Raw genomic sequence first — 20,663 nt, 5'->3', positions numbered from 1 at the left:
CCTGCAGTTTTGTTGGTCAATGTTATTTTCCTTCCCTAAATTAAGGAAGGCAGAACCATCACACTCCTCCTTGGTCCTAGTGCTCTCCATCTCTACAGAGACCCCGCACCTTTTTTTCCCTTGCTTTTTTTTTTTTTTTTTTTTTTTTGGCTCTCATAAAATTTGGGTTATATGATGGTTTCACGCTGACCTGAGCTGGATTTCAGTGATCTCCTGGAATTCAAGTGCAGCTTAGAGCAGGCGCTTTCTGTGCTATTATTCCATACAACAATGTCACCATCAGAACTCCCTGAAATAGACAATGAAAAGTCGATGCACTTTAAAAGTCGGGCTATAATAAAAAATGAAATTTTGTAACGTGAGTTTTTTATTTTAAAGTGGGGGATGTGCTGTGAAAATGCAATGTCTTTTTGTGGCTTCACAGGGGAATACAAGCCAGAGCTGTTAGAACAACAGCAAGGTCTGATTTCAAAGAAAATAAAATAAAATTCTGTTATACAGATGCTAAATTAAGTCATACAGTCTATACCTTGTATCACCCAATCTTACTGTCCCATCTGATTTCTGTTTCCAGCATTCAGCTTTCCTTATCAGGTGAACATTTCAATGCCATTTCCCTTAAACGTTCAGTTGTCTCAGATTCCAAGCTTTGGGCAGTATCTAATGAAGTAGATTCACAAAAATTCCAGCTTGCACAATGGAACCACCAGAACAGATTTAGCGGGCCCAGGGAAAGGAGGTTCTGTGGTACGGTCAAAAGTCATTGCATTAGTAGATCTGCTTTGCTGGATACTGTTCTTTGTGCTTAGCTGTTCGAAAGGTACTGAACAGCAACTGACTTTGGATCAAACATCAGGTTCATTTGCAAAGAGAATCTATAATATATAACAGGTCAGCTGACTCAGCATTTAAGCAAGAGGTCGTGGCCCATACTCCCAGGAGAGGCATTGTTGCAGCTTTCAATTTCAAGACACATCATCAAATACTTGGGATACATCCTGATCCTGCCAGCAGGTTGACAAGAAAGGATAAAGTTTAACCAATGGGGCGTCCATCACAGAGAGCATCTTAGGACCATTTGTAGCCTGATTCTGCCCAGTGAGTGATTAGGAGCTTTAAATTCTAAAGCTGAGCTGGCCACATTGTGACTTGCTTGGCTCTTATTTGAAGGTGAGGGCAAAACCAAACAATCATATCAGCATAGTTTTTTATATTTAAAAACTATTGTTTTCAAAAAAAAACTGCATCCATCCCCTCCTACTGCCTTGCCCCCTTAGTTGCTTCAACAATTCAGATCATATATTGATTTCGCATGTTAGGTGGAGGTGACTTTTGAAGTTGGCTTGTTTCCACTAACCATAGTTAAGATTAACCACTGTTTGTTGGGCTCAGATGGGTTGTCGAGTTCAAACCCAGTGAGCTTCCAAACTCCTTCTCACAGCCACACCACAAATGAGGGGAAAGAGAGAACCTATGGGCCTGAGGGGGGAGGGTAGGCACATTGTAGTAACACTAAACTGGGCATCCCAAAATTGTGGGTTGTCAAGCAGAGAGCAGTGGGGGCTAGTGCTCACTGTGATTGGTAGGGCAGAAGTCCAGGAGTCCAACAGTAGCTGGATTCAGAGCCAATGACAGGTGGGGCCAGCTAATTCGAGTTTTTGCTTCCTCCTCCCCGTTGCAGAGTTCTACAAGGTGGAAACTAGGACTCTGCATCCAAGGTTGTCCCCTCATCTGGTTGTATGCCTGGCAAGCAGGGTGAGGCAGCGCTGAATGCACACTGAGGTTGGTGGGGCAGTGCCCCATTTTCCCTTATCAACCAACCATTGGTGGAGAGTTTTGATTGCTCTCCACCACCATTGACTACGGGCTATAAGAATGTTCAACTAGACCTGATCCAAACTTATTGAACGTCAATAAGCCATGTGACAAAACCTAAGCCAGCAGTCAGCAAGGCTTACTGGGCATGGGCTGGATCACTCCTGTGGAGATCCCGCAGAGATCCATGTCTGCGTCGTCGGAAAACGCTTCTGCGCATGCTCAGACGCCGAAAATCGTGCCTGCACATGGGCATGCACAGAAGCGATTTCCAGCACCACGGACATGTGCGGACGTGATTTCTGATGTCTGGGCATGGGCAAAAGTGATTTCTGGAGCAGCAGAAGAGAGTCCCCGCGCCATGCTGGTTTAGCGCAGTGTGCAGGGACTCGCCAAGTGGGCAGCTCAGTTCAAGGGCAGCTCATGGGCCGGTTAAACGGCCTCCATGGGCCACAGGTTGGGAACCCCTGACCTATGCTCATTCCAAGTTAGGAAAACGCTTCAGCCTGAGCAAAAAGGGGTCCCACACCTCTCTCTTGATCTTCTCTGGCAACATCCAGACCCACCTGGGCATCTTCTATGAATCTCATTCCACTGACTTGGTAGGAGCTTTCCCTGCCTAATCCCATGCAGAGGAGGAGGAGGTGGAGTATCAATCCCATCATGACACACTTGATGACACACTTTCTTTGTCTGCTTCTTAAAAGATGTCATTTGTCTGTGTCTTGTAAGTAATTCAGCTCTGCCAAGAGCTGAGTAGCTAAGCCAGGCTGGGCAGGATCATCTCTAGCCATGCGTATAGATGACGGCGGACCCAACTGCTAATCTCAGGATGATCTATTGGGCAATAAACGTTCCACTACCTGTAACTAGAGTCTGCGGGGGCAGAAACGCCGCACATAAGATGTCGTCCTGGTGCCAAGCTCCTCCTTTCCATTCCGAAGGCTGAACCAGAAACTGAGTCAAGCTGCTCAGGCGGAAGACAGTAATTGTCCTAATGAGACAGACAAGAGCAAACAAAGCAGCCAGAGTGAACTCCAAAGTCACAATTCATTTTCCAAGCAGAGGCTCTGTGTTTATCCCTCAGGTTCAGGTGCCTGCAGCAGAAGACGGATTCCAGAGGAGCGGAAATGTTTTATTTATTCCAAAGGTAAAAGTGCTAGTCCTCAAGCGTATATAGAGAAAAGTTTGGAAATGGGGAGTGTCAAAGAAACCAAGCCTGAATCTCAACAGGGTTTCCCACTGATGAGCAGAGGTGAGACGGAGACACAACCTGTGCATATACAGGTCCACATAGTTAACAGATATCCAGAACTGCAGACTAATTTATTCCCCAGGGCTGGTATGAGCTTTGCAATTTGCATGGCAAAGGAGCCTGTAAAGGGAAGACACTTTTGCTTTAGCACCCAAGAATCATAACTAATTGTAGGGGCAGGAAGCTCTCACCTAGAGCAGGGATGGGGAACCTTTGGGTTTGCAACAGCTGTTGGAATCCAAATCCCATTAGGCCCATGATCAATGGTCAGGGATGATGGTTGCTGGAGCGGTATACCGTATTTTTCACTCTATAAGACACACCAGACCACAAGACGCACCTAGTTTTTGGAGGAGGAAAACAAGAAAAAAAATATCCTGAATCTCAGAAGCCAGAACAGCAAGAGGGATCGCTGCGCAGGGAAAGCAGCAATCCCTCTTGCTGTTCTGGCATTCACTCCATAAGACGCACACACATTTCCCCTTACTTTTTAGGAGGGAGAAAGTGAATCTTATAAAGCAAAAAACTCGGTAGTTCCCCATCGCTGCTCAAGAGCCTCCTTTACTGCATTGCACCTTCTCCCATGCCTATTGTCAAATCTGCACACAGTTGCATGGCCGGGGGTGGGGGTGCAATAGTGAAGCAAATGCCATGCCGAGTAGAGTCAAATTCTGTCACTTGTGAAAACAATTTTAACTAAGCAAATCTGCATATCGCGCATAATACCTCTACTAGCTACGGGGGAGGCTCAGTGCATTATGAAAAGTCCCCAGCCCTGAACATTCATTTCCTACTCTTGTTTCTGAGATATTAACAGACAGGCAATAATCTATATGCACACTCTGGCGCAAACCTGCTAAATGCTCCGGGGGGAAATGGGACATTTTTTCACACGTGACCATGGCAGCTATCTTGGGTGCCACAATCTCACACACTCTTGTGCTGTGCTCTTACCCCCCCCCCCCCAGAAAAAGAACTTTTGGGAGGGCAAGAGCAAGGTGCGGGTCATGTGACTCACCCAGGAGTGCATGCGAAAAGATGTACATCCCAGTTTGGGTTCTTCAAAAGTTGGATGATATGCTGGTGGAAGGGATATCCCCATAGCATGCCACTCTTTGAGTCCTTGACACAGGGGAGGTGTGTCCCATTTCAAAACCAGAACATGCTACATCCCTCCCACTGCTGTCCCCCCCCCACTGCCATACCACTGGTGACACCATGCCTCTATCATCTGTGTTGTGTGGCAGTGCCTGCAAAGCACAAGATCTCACAAGATCTCACTGAAATCTTGTATGCTCTGTGAGTCCTCACCAGAAACTGGTGCCACTGCCTGCATGGGCATTGCCTCTTGGGCTTCCAGCACTCAGGGCAGGTGCCTCACCTTATAATACTACTAATAATATTTATTATTTATACCCCACCCATGTGGCTGGGTTTCCCCAACCACTCTGGGTGGCTTCCAACCGAATATTAAAAACAATACGGCATCAGACATGAAAAACAGGGCCGCCTTCAGTTGTATTTTCAAAGTAAAATAGTTGTTTATTGCCTTGACATCTGCTGGGAGGGCGTTCCACAGGGCAGGTGCCACTACCGAGAAGGCCCTCTGCCTGGTTCCCTGCAACCTCACTTCTCGCAGCGAGGGAATCGCCATAAGGCCCTCGGCGCTGGACCTCAGTGTCCAGGCTGGATGATGGGGGTGGAGACGCTCCTTCAGGTATACAGGACCGAGGCCACCTTGCCTCATCCATAGGCCAGGCCTGCTTTGACAATGCATTCCTCATAGCACCCATCTGCCTCTCCTATAGAGCAGAGATAGAGAACTTCATGCCAGATGCAGTCACCTGGGGCTCTCCTCATGACACACACACAAACACACACACACACACACACACACACACACACACACACACACACTTCCCAAGCTATGCTCCTTTCTGGCCCTGCTTTGCACCCTCTGTGGCGATCACACAGGGTCCCCGGACATTTGACAGTCTATTGACCCTGCACCACCATTATGATTGCTTTCTTCGCTGCCACCAACCCATTTCTCATGGGTACACATGGAGTCCAGACAGTTGTTAACATTAACAAATAATCAAGTTTATTTTATAGGTATGAACAAGCTTATGGTTTCAGTTATTTTTTCTTGGCAGTTTCTTAATCTTAGTTTCTTTAGTGACCCAATGTTCCTAACAACTTCAAACTGATTATCCCAACTAACTATCTGACTCCACCTAACAATTCCTCTCACTCTCTCACAACACAACTCAACCAACCCAGAGACTATTCCTTCCTCTTCCTTCTCCAACTCCCAACTCTCAACTGACATCCACACAACACCAACTCTCACTCTAACTCCTCCTATCAGTTTCCACTGGCCAATCACATCACACTCATTTAACCCTTTCCTTATGACCCACCTAGGAGGCAAACGCCACACCCTCCTTGAGGTTTTTTGCTTGGCTGCAATGCACCCTGGAATTCTGACAATGGATGGAGGACATATGTATGTGAGTGTGTAGAAACCAGCCTACGGCACAAAGGCACAAAGGGTAAAATTTGCATCCACTGGACCACCCACTCTTGTCTCTGGTCCCACAAGGGAATTTGACCCTCAAGCTGGAGAAGATTCACCTGCAGGGCTACCAAGCCATCCTGCAGACCCACATATCTCCCAGAGTGCCATAGGCAGGCTACTCACACTCCCTGAGTATGAATTTAGTGCACCATAGTGTTTAGACTGCTGGATCAGGACCAGTGAATCCAGGGTCCAAATCTTCACTTGGTCATCGAGCTAGTAAGGTGACTTGGGGCCATTTCTTAGCCAAACAAACCTCACAAGGTTGTTGCCTGGACAAATGGGGAGGCCCAAGAACCTTGCCCTTGGAGGAGGTAAATGAGATGATAAAAAGTGGGTCGTGCTGTTGACTTTTTCAAAGGAAACTTGACATCTTGAGTGTCTGAGTCAAGATGTCAAAGCCCACTCCAAATACCAGCGTCTGTTTTTCTCTGTGGTGTCATCACGACACAGCAGAGCACATCTAATTTAGGATCTCCATCCCCCTCCAACCTCCTGGTCTCTGTGCCTATCTCACCCTCCATTCTCATCTCTCCTTATTCAAATAAAGCAATTTGTGTGAAATCCCCCAAACTTTGGAAAGAGAGCCAGTAATAAAAAAAGGGAGGGGTGACTAACCCTCAAGCAAAGAAAATATAGCACATTGATACATATCTTCGCAACATGAAATGGAATATTTTAATCATTTGTTTCTATTTCTCCCCCTTTCTGTATCAGGCATTGTTATAGAAACTGCATTGTAAGTGTCATTCTGGGATTTTCTCATCCTTCGCCTATTATAGTTCAATCATACTTCCTCGCTGCCAAAACATAATGGCAAAGCTGTCTCCAGTGCAATGCGCATTGTTTCCGACCGTACTAATAGACAAGGGGGATAATTATTGTGCCAGTCTTCTCACGGCAGTGTTATGACGAGCCGCAGTGTTGATTTCTCCCCCACCTTTTTTTCCCTAATTAAAATCTGCATTGGAGGGGATGGGCAGAATCAAAAAGAGAGAAGAAGAAGTGTGGAGTTCTTAAGAAACCCAAGAAGTACACAGGTTTGGGGTTTTTTAACAACCACGAACACAACACAGAGGATAATAATAGGGATGGGTGAATCTGTCAAATTTGGTTTCTCTCGGTTTCTCATTTTTCCAATCTAAAATTAAATTCTCCATATTTCCACATCAATTTGCTTTTTTAAAAGATAGTCTCATAAAAAGTCTTCCGCATTTTAGTGTGAATGTATTCTAATATATTCATTTTTATTTATCTACCGCATTTATCTCCCACCTTTTCCTCCATGGAACTCAGTGAGAAAGGAGTTCCTTTTTCTCCAAGTTGCGCAAACCCTGAGAGCTTCATGGCTGACTGGGAATTTGAACGCTGGTCTCCCAAGTGCTAGTCCAATAGAGTCAAACCTCGGTTCTCGAACAGCTCCATTTTGGCTCCCGAAAGCCGATAACCCGGAAGTAACTGCTCTGGTTTTCAAATGATTTTCGGAAGGCGAACATGCTATGCAGCTTCCGTTTTGAGTTTCCCTGTTGTATTGAGGCTTCCGCTTACAGTTTTCCGTTGTCGAATGTTTCGGAACAACTGACAACAACATTCGACAACCGAGGTTTGACCATACTCCAACCACTGTACCACACAGCCTATGTTTGTGGGGATTAGGATGCTGGTATAGAGATTAGAACTGCTTTGGGGGGGGTTACAATAAAGTGGTATAAGAATTTTATGGAACAAGTAAATAAAATAAAAAATTGTCTCCTATTGTAGTCTCCAGTCCGATCAAAGCCCCCATGGTTGCTAACTGTAGCACAGGGCAAAAAGTTTCCCCAAACTCCATACACACCAGGTTCCCAATCTGGATCTGGACCTCCAAATCAAAAATTTCATTGTAAAGCCTTTCTTCATTTGGAAGTATTTCTTCCCAACTTTCCATTCCTGGAAAGATGGAAAACTTGTGAAAATACTGAAGAGGTGGAGGGAGCCTCTCATGGCAACGTTTTCTATTTTAGGATAAGTAGTGTTTTTAAAAAATCATCCTGTTGCAAAAAAACCCTATATCAAGGTGTCAAAAATGAGTAATTTGAGACTGACGGGTGCTGAGATTTAAACTTGCCACCCTGACGCCTTCAAATTGAACCCCAAAACTTGGGACCTAGCAAGGCTATTTAATTCACACCAGAATGCAGAGACAGTGTGAGCAATTCCCCCTTCCCACACATTCAGTGGTCCATTCGCCCATCACCAGCGTATTCCTGTGTCTTTTTTTATTTCTAAAAATACCTATTTAAATGTGCTTGACTTCAAAGTCAAAAGAGGGTTAGGAAATATATTTTTAGATCAATGTTACGGGGAGCTCTGCTTCTAAACTGCATGTAGCCAGTCTGAGGTGGTTCTGCTTTTCAAGTCTGCGCAAACAGAGAACACCTCTGCCCTGAGGCAATCCCTTATGAATTATTCCTTCAGGGAGAAAAAGGAAGACAGACCTGACTGGCACAATACTCTGGGGGGCAAATCCAATATACCCAGTGAGAACTGGAAAATGTTCTGTGAAAGTGCAAAATCTGAAAGGTTTTGAATCTATTTCCCTGCCCCACCCCAAGTGATTCCACAACTATCCACAGGAGACCCAATTGGTTTATTGGTTTATTGGTTCTTAAAAGGTAAAGGGACCCCTGACCATTAGGTCCAGTCGTGACCGACTCTGAGGTCGTCGCTTTACTGGCCGAGGGAGCCGGCGTACAGCTTCCGGGTCATGTGGCCAGCATGACTAAGCCGCTTCTGGTGAACCAGAGCAGTGCACGGAAACCTATTTATCTACTTGCACTTGGACGTGCTTTCGAACTGCTAGGTTGGCAGGAGCAGGGACCGAGCAACGGGAGCTCACCCCGTCGCGGGGATTCAAACCGCCGACCTTCTGATAGGCAAGTCCTAGACTCTGTGGTTTAACCCACAGCGCCACCCACGTACCACCTTATTGGTTCTTACACACCATAAAATGTGGTTACATTATACCTACGTTCAGGGACCTAAGCTCTGGCCGAGGGAGAGTGTCCCAGGCACCCAGGCCCAGAGCTGATCTCTCTCTCCAAGAGTGCAGAGAGAGGTCCACACTTAGAGTGAGAGACCTGACCTTGTAGATCCCCTCCTTACTGCCATGGAAACCTCTGTGGCCCTAGCTTGACGGCATACCAAGTTGGACCTTTACAGCCCTCTAATATACGCCAAAGAAGATAAGTCTATGCCAGCTCTGGAGCTGGTGTAGGGAACATCCTTCCCATTGTTTCCAGTGTCAAGCATCCTGTTCTCACAGTGACCAACCAAACAGCCTTATCTTCCATGAATTTGTCTAATTCTCTTCTAAAATCATCCAGTTGGTGGGCAAACTTCAAGATGCTGGTAAAGCCTCATACAACTTGGGACCCAGGATACCTAAAAAGCTTATACAGGTAACCCCCACCCCAATTTATACATGTTCAAGTCATGCATATCCATGTGTGGTGCCAGAAACCTCAAAGAGCCTTGACAAAAGCCTTGCTGCACCACTGGCTTGTGAGGAGACACTCCATGGTGGAAGCCAGAGTGCATGGAAATGCTGTTTACCTTCCCTCCATAACAGTACCTTTTTATCTACTTGCACCGGTGTGCTTTCGAACTGCTGGGTTGGCAGGAACTGGTACAGAGCAATGGGAGCTCACTCCATCAGAGGTGTAGGAAGGGAGTGCTATGGGTGCGGTGCTCCCCAGGTGTCATGACTGAGGGGGGGTGACAAAATGGCAGGCGAGTGGGCCGCACACCTCGCGCCCGGCGGCAGCAGCTCTTCTGACTCAGCGACAGAGAGCAGCCCTCCTCAGCCATGGCAAAGCACACCCAGCCGCAACAGCTCCATTGCCAGATCATGTCTGACCCGGCTGCAGAGAGCAGAAGGAGAGTGAGGAGCAGCTTCCCCGTCCCTCTCCTGCCCTGAACTGTGGCGTGTGGGAGCGCACCCTCCGTGTCACTCCCCCCTCGGGAGCACACCCACTCTGGGCAGCGCAGGCATTATGCTCTGCCGCTGCACTCCATCGCAGGGATTCGAACCACCAACCTTCCAATCGCAAGTCCAAGAGGCTCAGTGGTTTAGACCACAGTGCCACCCGCGTCCCTCAAAGAGGATACCCTCTGCAGGCGAAGGTATTCTGCAGATACCGCCTAATTAGAAAGTATCCTGTATGGTATCAGAATCAGCGGCCCCTACTTGTTGAAATTTCGACCTTTTGCATATCCTACATCTCTGTTGTCTTTCTGGGTGCCTGTTGAAGACTTCCCTGTTTCAAACAAAGTTGAAGTTCTCAATCCCCATCCTAGCCCAAGGGAAGAGAGAGACATAGGACTGGGGGGCAGGGGGCTGATTTGTCTCTAAGAGACAGCACAGAGTTAATTTGCTGTGTCTGAATGCAATAGAATATGGATAAGGCGTTCACACTCTCCTGCCTTGGTTACCTCAGAGTCATATTCAGGATGTACCGGTATTTTCCCCCTGGAACTAAGGGCTTGCAGAAAAAGAACAGTACCTTGAAATAAGGATATATATTTTTGTCACTCTGCTGAGAGAGTAGAGATCAGCAAGGAGAGGCTCTATCCCCTTAATCCTGCCTAATCTATAGTTTATAAAACCACAACACTTATCCTGACTAAAGCAGGCTTTGTAGAGCAACCAGCACTGCTCCCATTTTCCATTCTGTTTAAGCATATTTACATTGATTTTTTATTTCCCGTGCCAATAGAATTTGCTCAGAAGAAATGAGGAGAAGCCAGGGTCCACAGCTGAGCAGTATCAGACAGAACAGGCTCGAGGGGAGAAAACCCAGATTTTGATATCATCACGCAGTCATGCTATGCTACAGGAGATTTTAAAGACTGAAAACCTCTAGGCACCTTGTTTACTTATTATGAATTTTTAATAGCATAACCGTAAGTGCCTCACACTTCCTGTCCCACTGCGTTTCGCAGCTCATTTGCCCGCTTTCGTTCTCCCCTCTCATCCTTTAAAAGATGTTCAAGTTCATGATGGACGGACAACTTGTGCATCTTCCAATTAGGCGGAAGACGTTGGATGGGACATTCAGGGAAACAGAAAGTGCACACAAATGTGTCATGTCTGGAATCAGATAGAGACTAATGAGCAATGGCAGCAGTAACTCTACACATCACCCACCAGTCTCTTCCCTATAAAAAGACCGCTTCCCACTTGTTTGTGCACTTCCTTCAGGTTTAATATTCATGAACTGATGATTTAGATTATGTAGTGTCTTTATTTTTAGCACTTACCAGGATGTGTTCTTTGCATCCTCATTATCTTTCCTTCTTTCTTTTGCTGTTTGGAGTCTTTGCGCCTCTGTTCCTCTATACTTGTGGTCAGCAACTAGAAGCCCCCAGATTGACTCCATAGCCTTGAGAAACACTGCTCAACTCTTCAAACCCACCCATGAGATATCTGTTCAGTGCTCTTTTTTCCTTAAAAAATGTTTAGGGGTACTCTCATTTTGACTCAAGAAAATCACCGGGAAAGGAAATGAAGCCGCCATTGGAGGTGGTAACAATGAAACTGACCAATCACCGTGGTAGATTCCAACTCCTAATTCACACATTAAACGCTCGCTTCCATCTGAGAGTCAGGAAACACAGGGACAGGAAATGAGGGGTAGCAACTGACAATTCACTGACAATTCATCATGCTATTCAACAGAACTGACGATTCACCGTGCTAGAGAAGAAACTTTAAAATTTAAAATTTTTAGTTTCTTCTCCTGTTAGATTCACAAAATGTTTATGGGTATGCGTACCCCTGCATTCCCCCCCCCCCGAAAAAAGGACTGGATCTGTTTAAAGGAGTGGGACCTCTTCTGGCAGGAGTACTTGCCAGCAGAGCATGGGAGTGCAGGGAGAGTTAGTGTCATGAACTGGTTGGATGCAGAGGGATGGTGGGAGAAACCAGCTGGAGAACCACCAATGGAAGAAGGCTCAGAGCCCAGGAAGTGGTGGTGGGACAATGGTAAATGGTACAGGGAGAAGAGGGAGAGGACTAGGAAGAGGACAGAAGCTGAGGAGGTAACAAGAAGAGCAGGGAGAGTCTGTGGCAGACGGAAGTCAAGAATCAGAGGTAGAAGCTGAAGCAGGAGAGTGGGTGGAAGAAGGCCAAGAGGCAGAGATGAGTCATCTCGCGAAGACTCACAGGTGTCTCCCCTTCCTGCTGCTACAAGCTTCCCTCCTGCTTTGTCTCTCAGAACCAGAGGAGGCATGAAAAGGGTGAAGAAGAGGTCGGCTGCACGTAGGCACTGTCTCCAATTGTTTTGGGGAAAGCCTGGAGATGAGGGAACTTAAATGGATGTGAGGAGTGGAAACTTTCAGTCTTGGCAACTGATTTTCACAGAGGAAAGTCAATGGGAAATGAGCTGCTCTGCTCATTAGGCCTGACCCTCAACCAAGACTGTGGAGACTGTATTTTTGCTAACAGTTAACTACATCTTTGAACTATGTGATTACTGGCCAGCCCATGCCTGTGACAGAACAAAATAAATTTCCAATAACTGTACTTACTGCAAGGGGTATAAGAAGGCATCGTTTTCCATTCCACCCTGTATTCATCACATGCAGCACTGTTTCACCTCTGTTGCAGTTCGCCTTCTGCCCAAAACTACGTTATTCGCCTCAATCTCCACTTTGACAGAATTATACCACTTACGTAATTAATTTTGTAAATCACAGGGATTTAACTTTCTTTTTGCATGTAAATGCAAAGAAGCATAATGCAAATGGGTGGGTTTACACACCAATTACAGGCTGAAAGCATTTGCCCCCCCCCCCAAATTAGGGGCAATTACAAACCATTTGGAGAATGAAAGCAACAGCAACAATGAACGTGAATCCCATTGCTGAACTGATTTTTGCTCTGGAAATGGGTGAGTAATGGGGCAATTTCCGCTCCTGTTTCTGCCAGAATTCTCTGACATCCCTATTTGCTGCACTAGCCTCCTTCTCAGTCCGCTTCCTATATTGGATGAAGCAGAATTTTGCCTAATGAAAGTTCATGGCTACAAGATACCAGCTACCAGGGCCAGGCCAAGACATTTTGCTGCCTGAGGTGACAAGATGGTGCCCCCCCAATACACATAACAGATGCTGACCAGAAAAATATTTTTTTAATGTTGTCATGTCCTCCACCACACCTGAGGGCAAGAGATTGGCTGAGGATGTGCTGGGCAGACCATGTGGCACACACAGCACTGCCTTTTTTGTTGCTGCTCCCCTGCCCCTGGCTTCTGCCACCTGAGGTGGCTGCCACACTTTTCCCAATGATAGGGACGGCCCACCACTTACAGTTTCAAAGTACATTTAAATCTTTGAACAGTGTTTTACTTTGTCCCTGTTTTGAGCCGATTCCCAGTGTCATGTTCAACAAGTGCAACCATTGTGTGATCGTTTGGTGGTGTGGAGTAAGTAGCTAATTGCTATGAAGAGAGCTGCTTTATCAGATGAATGCAGTACCCTTCGGCGGAGAAAAGCAACGGAAGGATGATCTTCAATTTATGCACAGGTGATAGAAGACACTTGATAGTCATCACCTATCAGTGCGGCATCTGTTCGGTAACTGGCCAGCCCAATAACCCATAATAACTGATGAGAGCCATTCCATGCATCCACTTTATCAAACGATAAGCACAATCAATTATCATGTGACTAAGGTAAGGTATAGACCTCAGTGATAACCTTTCTGTTTGGGTAACTAGCAGCTACACAGACTTTGTAAAATAAATGGAGACAACCTTGGCTTTCTAAGCTCTGTTGTCTCATAATGTTGGTTCTGTAAATAGCACTGACTTGGCTACAAAGAACCTCTTCCACAATATTTTGTTAATGTGTGTGTATGTGTGGGGGACAGAGGAATAGAGAGACTCTGGTTTCCACGCTCTACCTTCTAAAGCTTCTTCTCCACAATATCCCATTAGGGAGGGGAATTTGGCTCACTTTGCATATTCAAACTTCCCCAAACAAGAAATGAACTGAAATGCAGCCATCCTGAGAAATTTGCACTTCTCCAAATTTTGAAGTGCAGTTTCCCAGAGAAGCAATGTCCAGAAAAATGTGCACAATGGGAGGAAGTATGTATAAAAAGGCATATATTAATGAAAATAACATACAAAAAAAGTGTTTTATTAGGCAAAAATGTATGTATGACAATAAATGAGCTCTCAGATGCTGATAGATTTTCATGAGGACTTATTCAATTTTAAAAAATGTGAACTGATGAAGAAACATGGAGGAATGAAGCTAAGACTGGAAAAATGAGAGAAATAAAAATTGACAGATTTGTTCATAGCTACAGCTCAAAACTTGCTGAAGGGTGCCTGGCCATCAGAACTGGCTTTTTAGTGGGGGACAAAATATGCTGCAGTGGGAAAGAGGTGATGGGAAAGGAGAATTTTGGTCTCTGGGCCCAAAGCTAGGGATGTAAGAAGGAATCATTTCCTGTTCAGCACTGTGTTAATTGCATGCAGCACTGTTTCTGTTCTACTGCAGTTCAACTTCTGCCAAACACTATGTTATTTATCTCTCTGCCCACTGTGGTGAAATTACATAATGTACATAATTTATTATGTAAGTTCTATCACCATCCTCTTATTCCACCTCATTAATTTCCTTGTAAAGGAAGCAGAACGCAAATGGGAGAGAGGCAATCAATTACATATTGTTCTGGAACTAAAGGCAGCAACAGCAAATACTAATATCTGCTGTACTGATTTCCATTTTGGACATGGAACGGATTAAAAAAAAATATTAGCAATTTCCATTCCTGCTTCTGCTTATGTCGGAATTCTCTGACAGTCTTCATCTAAGCTATTTTCCACTATAGCAAGTGAGAATTTGTAGGTGGGGAGAGAGAGAGAAAGACTGGGGGAAGGGAGGAAGATTCTGGACCTGTAGAAAAATAATTTCAAAGGAAAAGAAATATGCACAAAAAGCAATTCATCTCACCCTAATTTCCAGACCCTCCACATAATTTTATAGTGAACAACAGCAATGAGCCTCTGCCTCTATAGAGGAAGCAGCCTTTGAGTGTTGTCTAAGTTTTCAAATTTATGGACAGAAGGGTTTCTAATTAAGTCCTGCCATTATTTTTTTGCAGAACATCTTGGTGGAGGAAATATATAGCTCATCCCCTCCCTGCCAGGATCTTTAAACAATTTTAATGGCTTTCTCTACCTCCAGCAGAAAACAAAAAGAAGAACTTTTTTAAAGTAAAGAACTCACCAAATAAAGCAGTGCTAGAATATTACACTTGAGAGTAATCCCACAAGGGCTCAACTAGGACACGTTTGAGTGTCATGAAATTGGTTGCCGCCTCACCCAACACAGAACACCAGTTCATGCACTCATCAGGCCTTCAGAGAACTGGGCTACCTGAAGGGAATTAAGCTTCTCTGTGTTGGGTCACTTTTAGAAGAGGAAAACAGGTTAACAATCCATCTGTGCGGTAGAGACGAAAGGATTGTAATGCTCTTCCACCACAATGGCTAGAGTAGATGTGACATTTGTTTGCCCTTGCATCACTTTTTTTTAATAGCCAGCATTGGGGATCTAGGGTTGTTGGGCCTGTGGAATGGGTAGCGGGACAGGGGGTCTTGGGAAATAGCGTTTCCCATGACCCTTAACTGGAAATAGTATTTGCCAGGATCCTTATAAAGGATGCCAAGGACTGCGCCTGAGACCTTCTGCATGCAAACCAGGTTGTTGGGCCTGTGGAATGGGTAGAGGGACATGGGGGTCTTGGGAAATAGTGTTTCCCATGACCCTTAACTGGAAACAGGATTTGCCAGGATCCCAAGGACAGGATGCCAAGGACTGAGCCTGAGACCTTCTTCATGCAAACCAGGTTCTTTATCACTGTTGTGGTCTTTCCTGCTCACAAAATATCACACTAGGCATGCATTAGCAGGAGGACCATATCCCTGTGTTTAAATAAAAAAGGGAGATTGGATTACACACTTTGCTATAATTCAGGCTCTCCCAATCTGGTGCCCTTCGGATTTCAGACCACAACTCCCATCATCCTGGCTATGCCAATTGGGGCTGATGGGAGTTGGAATCCAAAACATATGGAAGGCACCAGGATGGAAAGGTTGCTTTAGTAACAGGTTTTTTAAAAAAACCTTTCTAAAACACATTGTTGTTGTTGTTGTGCAATTTAGTCTTGACTACATCCAAGGACATTTCCCATAGAACCTTTTGGAAAGGCTCACTTCCCCACTCCCCCTCCAGGAAATCTAAAATGGTGTCCCTGATCAAGACAGATGAGATCCTTTCCTGCTACGCTGCACCTTTGAATATCACATCCTTTCTCAGATGACACACAGACACTGCTAAATCTGTTCTTGGATTCAGTTATCGAACAGACCTTGAATTGGTGTGACAGCCTGGAGAGATAAGCATTAGTAGATGTTATCTCCAGAAATGGAAGCAAAAAAAAGTACACTTTTCCAATTTGCACATTCTCCAACATTGTGGCGTGATATTTACACAGTACCTGTCCCAGCCCAGAACTAATATAGTCCAGCTTAGCACCATGATCTGGGAGATTTCAACTGCTCGGTCTCTTCCGGCATTGAGCTTATGGTGGCAATGTCCGTTGAAGTCCCAGATCTGCAATTTAAATTAGGAAAACAATATGTCAAAAAACAAAGTAGGCAATGTCTCTTGGTAATTTCAGAAGCAACACATCAAAACATGCAAGAACATAAACATTGCTAAGACACGCTACATAGACCTATTTAATGTAGGTGGGGGGTGGAACATTGCTTGTTGGTAGGACACAGGAGATCATGCAGGAGATCCCAGCTTTTGTCCTTGTAATCTTCCCTTAAAAGGATCACATAACATGCAGTGGGAAGGACTCTGCTGGGTGAGACTGATGTGCTCACACTTCTAGAAAAAATGCAGTAGCTTTTCTCAGTACAGTTATGGAAGAATAAAGCTGAGTAAGAGGACATTCATGAACCTGGACCAGGCTAAACCTAGGGGCTATGCAGATGCTGAAGTCCAAAAGATGCTGGTACTCCAGTTCCCATCATCCCTGACTATTGGCCATACTGGTTGGGGCTGATCAGAGTTGGAGGCCAACAACCTGTGGAGGACCACAGGTTCCCCATTCCTAATGCACAGTGGAACAGCAAGAGGAATAGTGGGGGGAGATCTCTGTGGACTCAGCTATATATCTGCAAAGAAAACATTTTAAGTGTGTTTTAAGTGCAGTATACAATGTGACACTAAGATGGCGATGAGCTTTATGGAAAATTCAATGTGTTTTTAAAAACGCTTTTTAAAAAAAGGCATTTTCAGAATGTTTTTTATATGTGTGTAGATTCCACCTGTGTGTTCAGCTGAATGTCTCAGTGGATTTTACATGTGTACAACTGTACAAACATTGGGTTCTTATCTTGCAAGCAGGAATACAGGTATATGGGTATCATGCAAATGTTCAGCTGAGCACACAGAGGTTATGGGTGAGGGCCCTAAGCACATTCTCTGTATGTAGTTGTAACATCTGCATGGGATTTTAGCCATTACAAACTCAATTTGGGCATCAATAACTTTAGCTGGAAAGGAACAATGGCTTTTGAAAACACAGCCCTGATTTTCTTAAACCAGTAGGGTTGCAATCCTAAACTGACTGAACTGGGAGAATGCCTCAATGAATTCAATAGGGCTTAATCAGTGCTTTTTTTCCTAAATAAATGTTTAGGGATACTTTCATTTTGACTCAAGAAAATCACCATTTTATAGTTCAAATCAGGGAGAATAAATACAGTCATACCTAGGATTAAAAACGCTTCAGGTTAAATCTTTTCAGGTTGCGTCCTGGGGCGACCCGGAAGTAACGGAACAGGTTACTTCTGGGTTTCACCGCTCGCGCATGCGCAGACTCTCAGAATGACGTCACGTGCATGCACAGAAGCAGCGAATCGTGACCCGCACACACGCAGATGCAGGTTGCATTCTGCTCATGATGCAACTGAGGCTCCGGAATGGATCCCATTCGCATCCAGAGGTACCACTGTACCACTGTATAGTAAATGGCCAAAAGTACAAAGTTTCACAAAATGTTTAGGGGCACGTGTACCCCTGTGTCCCCCCAGAAAAAAAGCAGTGGGCTTAATTCTGAATCAATATGATCAGGACTGCAGCCTAAGAGATTTCATTGCTTTACACAATGGGTATGGAAATTATGGTCCTTAACAACAATTCCCCTTATTGTTTCAGCTAAGCAGGAAAGTGATATCTGCTTAGCAAAATAAACAAAGATCTTTTTAGTGGTTGGAATATGAGGCCCAGAATGAAGGATTAGCACCATAGGCCTCCTACAGATAACCCACCTCTGCACCAAAAATCTAGTCTTCCATGGTGAGTTGGATTCCCCCTCTCCAGCAGCACTTTCAGCTGTTGCAAACTTTCCGCCTCCCATACTTCAGGGACTGATCTCTCATGAAGCCAGGGAACTTGGAGGTCTGTAAATGATCTCTGACTATCGTCAAAGGGGGGAGTCAAATTTGGATTGGACTTGATATGAGACAAGCCATTTCCTGCTTTTTTGGGTATGGCTTGGCTTATTTCCAATCTAATTCAGTGTGAGCTCCATCCATCTCTACTATAATTATTCTGCCGTGATTCCTGTTAGGCAGACAATAATTGCCAGCCAGAAGAACTGACCACATGGAAATAAAATATTGGTATTTATTTTGTATTTATATCATCATTCCTTTCCTTTGCTAACAAGGGTGGGTAAAAACATGCCTTGTATGCAAAACTCCAGTAATCCCAAAAGCTTTTTAATTGCTGCTAATTAAAGCAGGAAAGGTTTCCCGAACTGAAGGAATTATGTGCTGAATTAAGCATAAATGGTTGAAGAGATGTTGCACTTCTGCATAACTCTCAAAGCACTTTCCACTGGAGGTTAAAACATTATCTCCATTTTTGTAGGCAAGGATAGACCATAATCTTTTCAACATGCATGTGGTGCGTTGAATAACTTTATGCCTCTCCTTAGCACCCCTTCTCATCGAAAGCTAGCCCGTCAGGGAGCCAAGTCTTTGATCTAACATGCTTGGCTTTTATTATGTAAGAGTTTCTAATGTAAAAAAGCACTCCAAAAATGTAGCATCCCAACTACATTCTGAAGTACTATCACCATGCCTTCTCCATCCCACCTAAGGCAGAGAACACTTTTTATTCTATATAAAGCTGGCAATTGAAATACCGGTAATGACAAAGTGAGCTCAACAAAGGTTCCATTGAAACCAATGGGAGAAATTCATGGGGGGAAATTCAAATAAACTCCAGCCCAATCTAAATATATAAAAAAATAATAAAAAATTGTCCAGTAGCACCCTAAAGGTAAAGGTAAAGGGACCCCTGACCATTAGGTCCAGTCTTGGCCGACTCTGGGGTTGCGGCGCTCATCTTGCTTTGTTGGCCGAGGGAGCCGGCGTACAGCTTCCAGGTCATGTGGCCAGCATGACTAAGCCGCTTCTGCTGAACCAGAGCAGTGCACGGAAACGCCGTTTACCTTCCCGCCGGAGTGGTACCTATTTATCTACTTGCACTTTGACGTGCTTTCGAACTGCTAGGTTGGCAGGAGCAGGGACCGAGCAACAGGAGCTCAACCCGTCGCGGGGATTCAAACCGCCAATCTTCTGATCAGCAAGTCCTAGGCTCTGTGGTTTAACCCACAGCGCCACCCACGTCCCTAGTAGCACCTTAGAGACCAACTAAGTTTGTTCTTGGTATAAGCTTTCATCTGCATGCACACTTCTTCAGATACACAGATTCCAGCCCAATCTGTTTCCCTTTACCATTTTGTCATTCCAGAATCCAGTTGCTAATATTTGCCCCCTGCAACTCCTGCAACAGAGCCATGCACTGTTGTTAGCCCATGTATTCTGTGAAATTGCATGTCGAGTGCAGCAGCTTCTCCCCCGACACAAACACATACACACCTTTACGGTTCCATCTGTGCTTCCGGTGAAGAGTCTGGTCTGAGTCCCATTGAGAGCCATAGTACTGATCTCAGCATTGCCATGGCAACCTGTAAACTCTTTGATTTTCTGCCCAGTATCAATCAGCCAGAAGATAACAGTAGATCCAGCATCTGAGCTGATTACCTAAGGAAGAAGGAGGGGGAGAGAGTTTCTGGAATGAAAACCTTGCTTGTTTGCTCTCTGCATCTCCTTCCACACAAACACCTTCATTACTATAATCTTACACATACGTGAACTTCACTTATATAATTGCCAACATTTGAAATGCAAATCCGAAAAATGTCGGCATTGATTTTCTCATCTTCTTCCTTTCAACTCATTAGAAGATTTATCTCCCCCCCTCCCCATTAAGGTTTATGGACTGCTTCTTATCCTATCTTAAATACCTGCCTTCCTAGCAAGCTCCGTTTAACTAAAGAATAATGATTTAACTGCTATTATCATTCAAGGGAGAAAAGAGGTGACTTGTTCCTTCTGCAGATAATACCCCAATCCAGAGGGGGACAATGTGTCCTCAGCAGCAAGAAGTGCAACAGAGAATTTCGCAGCTGAAATTATAAGGGTGCAGCAGGCAAAGCGCTTTGTACAGTGCCATGAGATAAACCAGCCTCACTTTATCACAGCAATTGATCCATTGAGTAATGGATCTTTAAAGCTGATCTAAGAAATGTCTCAGTATGCATTAGCTTTAATTTAAAAATTTAACTGTGTGGTCAGATTGGAAGAAAGTCCATTTAGAGACAGATCATGCTCAGTCTCCTATGATAGCTTTAAGTTCAGGGCATGCTATGTTACTCATAAAATTACATTTTCTTCGCCATTTTATGTGTGATTTATTGCAGAAGAGTCAGAGCCTATCAGTGGCGTAGCGTGGGGGTGCAGGGGGGGCCGGCCGCACCGGGCGCAACATCTGGGGGTTAGGGTTAGGGGGCGCAAATCCACGGGTAAG

The 20,663-nt window shown here is 44.9% G+C and overlaps 1 protein-coding gene and 1 long non-coding RNA gene across 5 annotated transcripts in view; one reads left to right on the top strand and one right to left on the bottom strand.

The window, feature by feature from the left end:
- LOC308585209 overlaps positions 1-20,663 on the top strand; it is a 493,513-nt gene that overhangs the window by 266,735 nt on the left and 206,115 nt on the right. The window lies entirely within an intron of this gene.
- Positions 1-20,663, bottom strand: part of WDR49 (WD repeat domain 49) — a 116,389-nt gene that overhangs the window by 50,081 nt on the left and 45,645 nt on the right. For all 4 annotated transcript variants that reach the window (XM_081190056.1, XM_081190058.1, XM_081190055.1 and 1 more), the window contains 4 exons: positions 19,673-19,837; positions 16,207-16,322; positions 2,679-2,809; positions 191-289 (listed from right to left, as the gene is read on the bottom strand). In XM_081190056.1, the coding sequence (XP_081046182.1) occupies positions 191-289; positions 2,679-2,809; positions 16,207-16,322; positions 19,673-19,837 (511 nt within the window). The remainder of the gene's footprint in view (positions 1-190; positions 290-2,678; positions 2,810-16,206; positions 16,323-19,672; positions 19,838-20,663) is intronic.

The sequence above is a fragment of the Podarcis bocagei genome, assembly GCF_964188305.1.
Source record: "Podarcis bocagei genome assembly, chromosome: 4".
NCBI classification, from domain to species: domain Eukaryota; kingdom Metazoa; phylum Chordata; class Lepidosauria; order Squamata; family Lacertidae; genus Podarcis; species Podarcis bocagei.
This window is presented reverse-complemented; position numbering and strand designations above follow the sequence as displayed.